Here is a 1467-nt window from a genome sequence, read left to right as displayed (position 1 = left end):
GCCAATGTAGTATTTTTATAATATGTATAATGGGAGGTTAGAGATGTTCGATTTTATAAGATATCAGATGTTTATTATCTATAATTGGATGGTTATTATAAATTCATAGATAGTATAGATATATTGTGTTTGAGAAATTAGTAGTATTTTATTTTAAATGTTTATTTTTTAATTCATATTAGGCTAAATAAATAACTCACTGTACACCTTGTACAAATACTCTATTGACTCCGAGATTCATATATTATTTATCTAATGTTGGTCTTTATCCACGTTCTTGGTTCGTCTGCCAGAAACTAGACAAACCAAATGCAAGTTTACAAATAGTGAAACCACAATAAGAATTGGGTCATCATTCATCAAATAATTTTGCTTATCTTATACATATCTCTATTTTTACATGATATAATTTTGTCAATCTCACACATAAACATGACGACATTGCTAACTGAAATGTTTGCAACAAAGAAAAAGAAAAACATATGAGAAGTTGAAGATGCATGAAGGTAATTAATTAACCCTATATATCAAAGGGAAGCATTGGAAGCTCAGAAATAAAGCTTTGTTCCAAATCAGAGAAGCCTCCCAAGTAACCACCGCCACAAAAAACTACTTCTGATGAGGATATAGTTGGTGGCTTCTTCTGAATGTTGCAACAGTTTTGATGAGTGGTTGTTGGTGGTTTCCCGGTTATCCTCTGCACCAGTTCCCGGAAGTTCTGAGCTTCTGTCTTGATTATCTGCGGAGGAAACATGTGAATTATGCGTATCTTAGGGTTCTTGTTCCTTGTTTTCGATATTGTTTTGGAATCCTTATGCATAGCTAGGGAAGAAGAATAATCACCTATGCATATCTCATTCTCATTACTATCAACCTTTCGAAGCTTGCTTTCCATCGTAGAAATATGAGAGAGAGAGAGAGAGAGAGAGAGAGAATACTCTTATACCTGCACTTGGCTTCTGCTTTTGGTCATCATTTATTTTATTACTTGTGAGAAAAGATATAAAAACAGGAAACAATTATAACAAAGGTTAGATATACACAAAAAAAAAAATGAATTATTAAGTTAGTTATTAGTATAGAATGAGTGTTAAAATATAAAATTTACATTAAAAATGAGTTTATTATATATAATAATTAATTTAATAGTTAATTTTTAATTTGTGTGTATATATAATATTAAAAAATAATATTAAAAAATTATTAAAATTTATTATTTTTATTATTAATTAACTATTAATACTTAAAAATATGAGATAAAGTATGTTATTAAATTATTAGAATAAAAAATTAATTTATAAATAAATATTGTTATCTATAAATAATAAAAATATTTTTATTTATAAATTCTAATTGTCTCTTAGTATTTGTCTATAACATTTTTGAAAAAATTAAATCTCATTTGAAAGTGCTTTATTTGGTTATTGTATATTCTTTAATATAATTAGCTTATGAGCAATACTCTTG

General features: G+C 26.9%; 1 protein-coding gene across 1 annotated transcript; it reads right to left on the bottom strand.

Moving 5' to 3' along the window:
* Window positions 1–208: 208 nt before the first annotated feature.
* Window positions 209–946, bottom strand: LOC110273410 (VQ motif-containing protein 17). The gene has a single exon (XM_021126550.2). The coding sequence runs from the start codon at window positions 893–895 to the stop codon at window positions 521–523; it is 375 nt and encodes a 124-aa protein (XP_020982209.1). The 5' UTR covers window positions 896–946; the 3' UTR covers window positions 209–520.
* Window positions 947–1467: the final 521 nt, after the last annotated feature.

This window comes from Arachis duranensis, chromosome 6 (assembly GCF_000817695.3).
Source record: "Arachis duranensis cultivar V14167 chromosome 6, aradu.V14167.gnm2.J7QH, whole genome shotgun sequence".
In the NCBI taxonomy this organism is placed as follows: Eukaryota; Viridiplantae; Streptophyta; class Magnoliopsida; order Fabales; family Fabaceae; genus Arachis; species Arachis duranensis.
The sequence above is the reverse complement of the archived record's forward strand: the minus strand, read 5'-3'. Positions and strand labels throughout refer to the sequence as shown.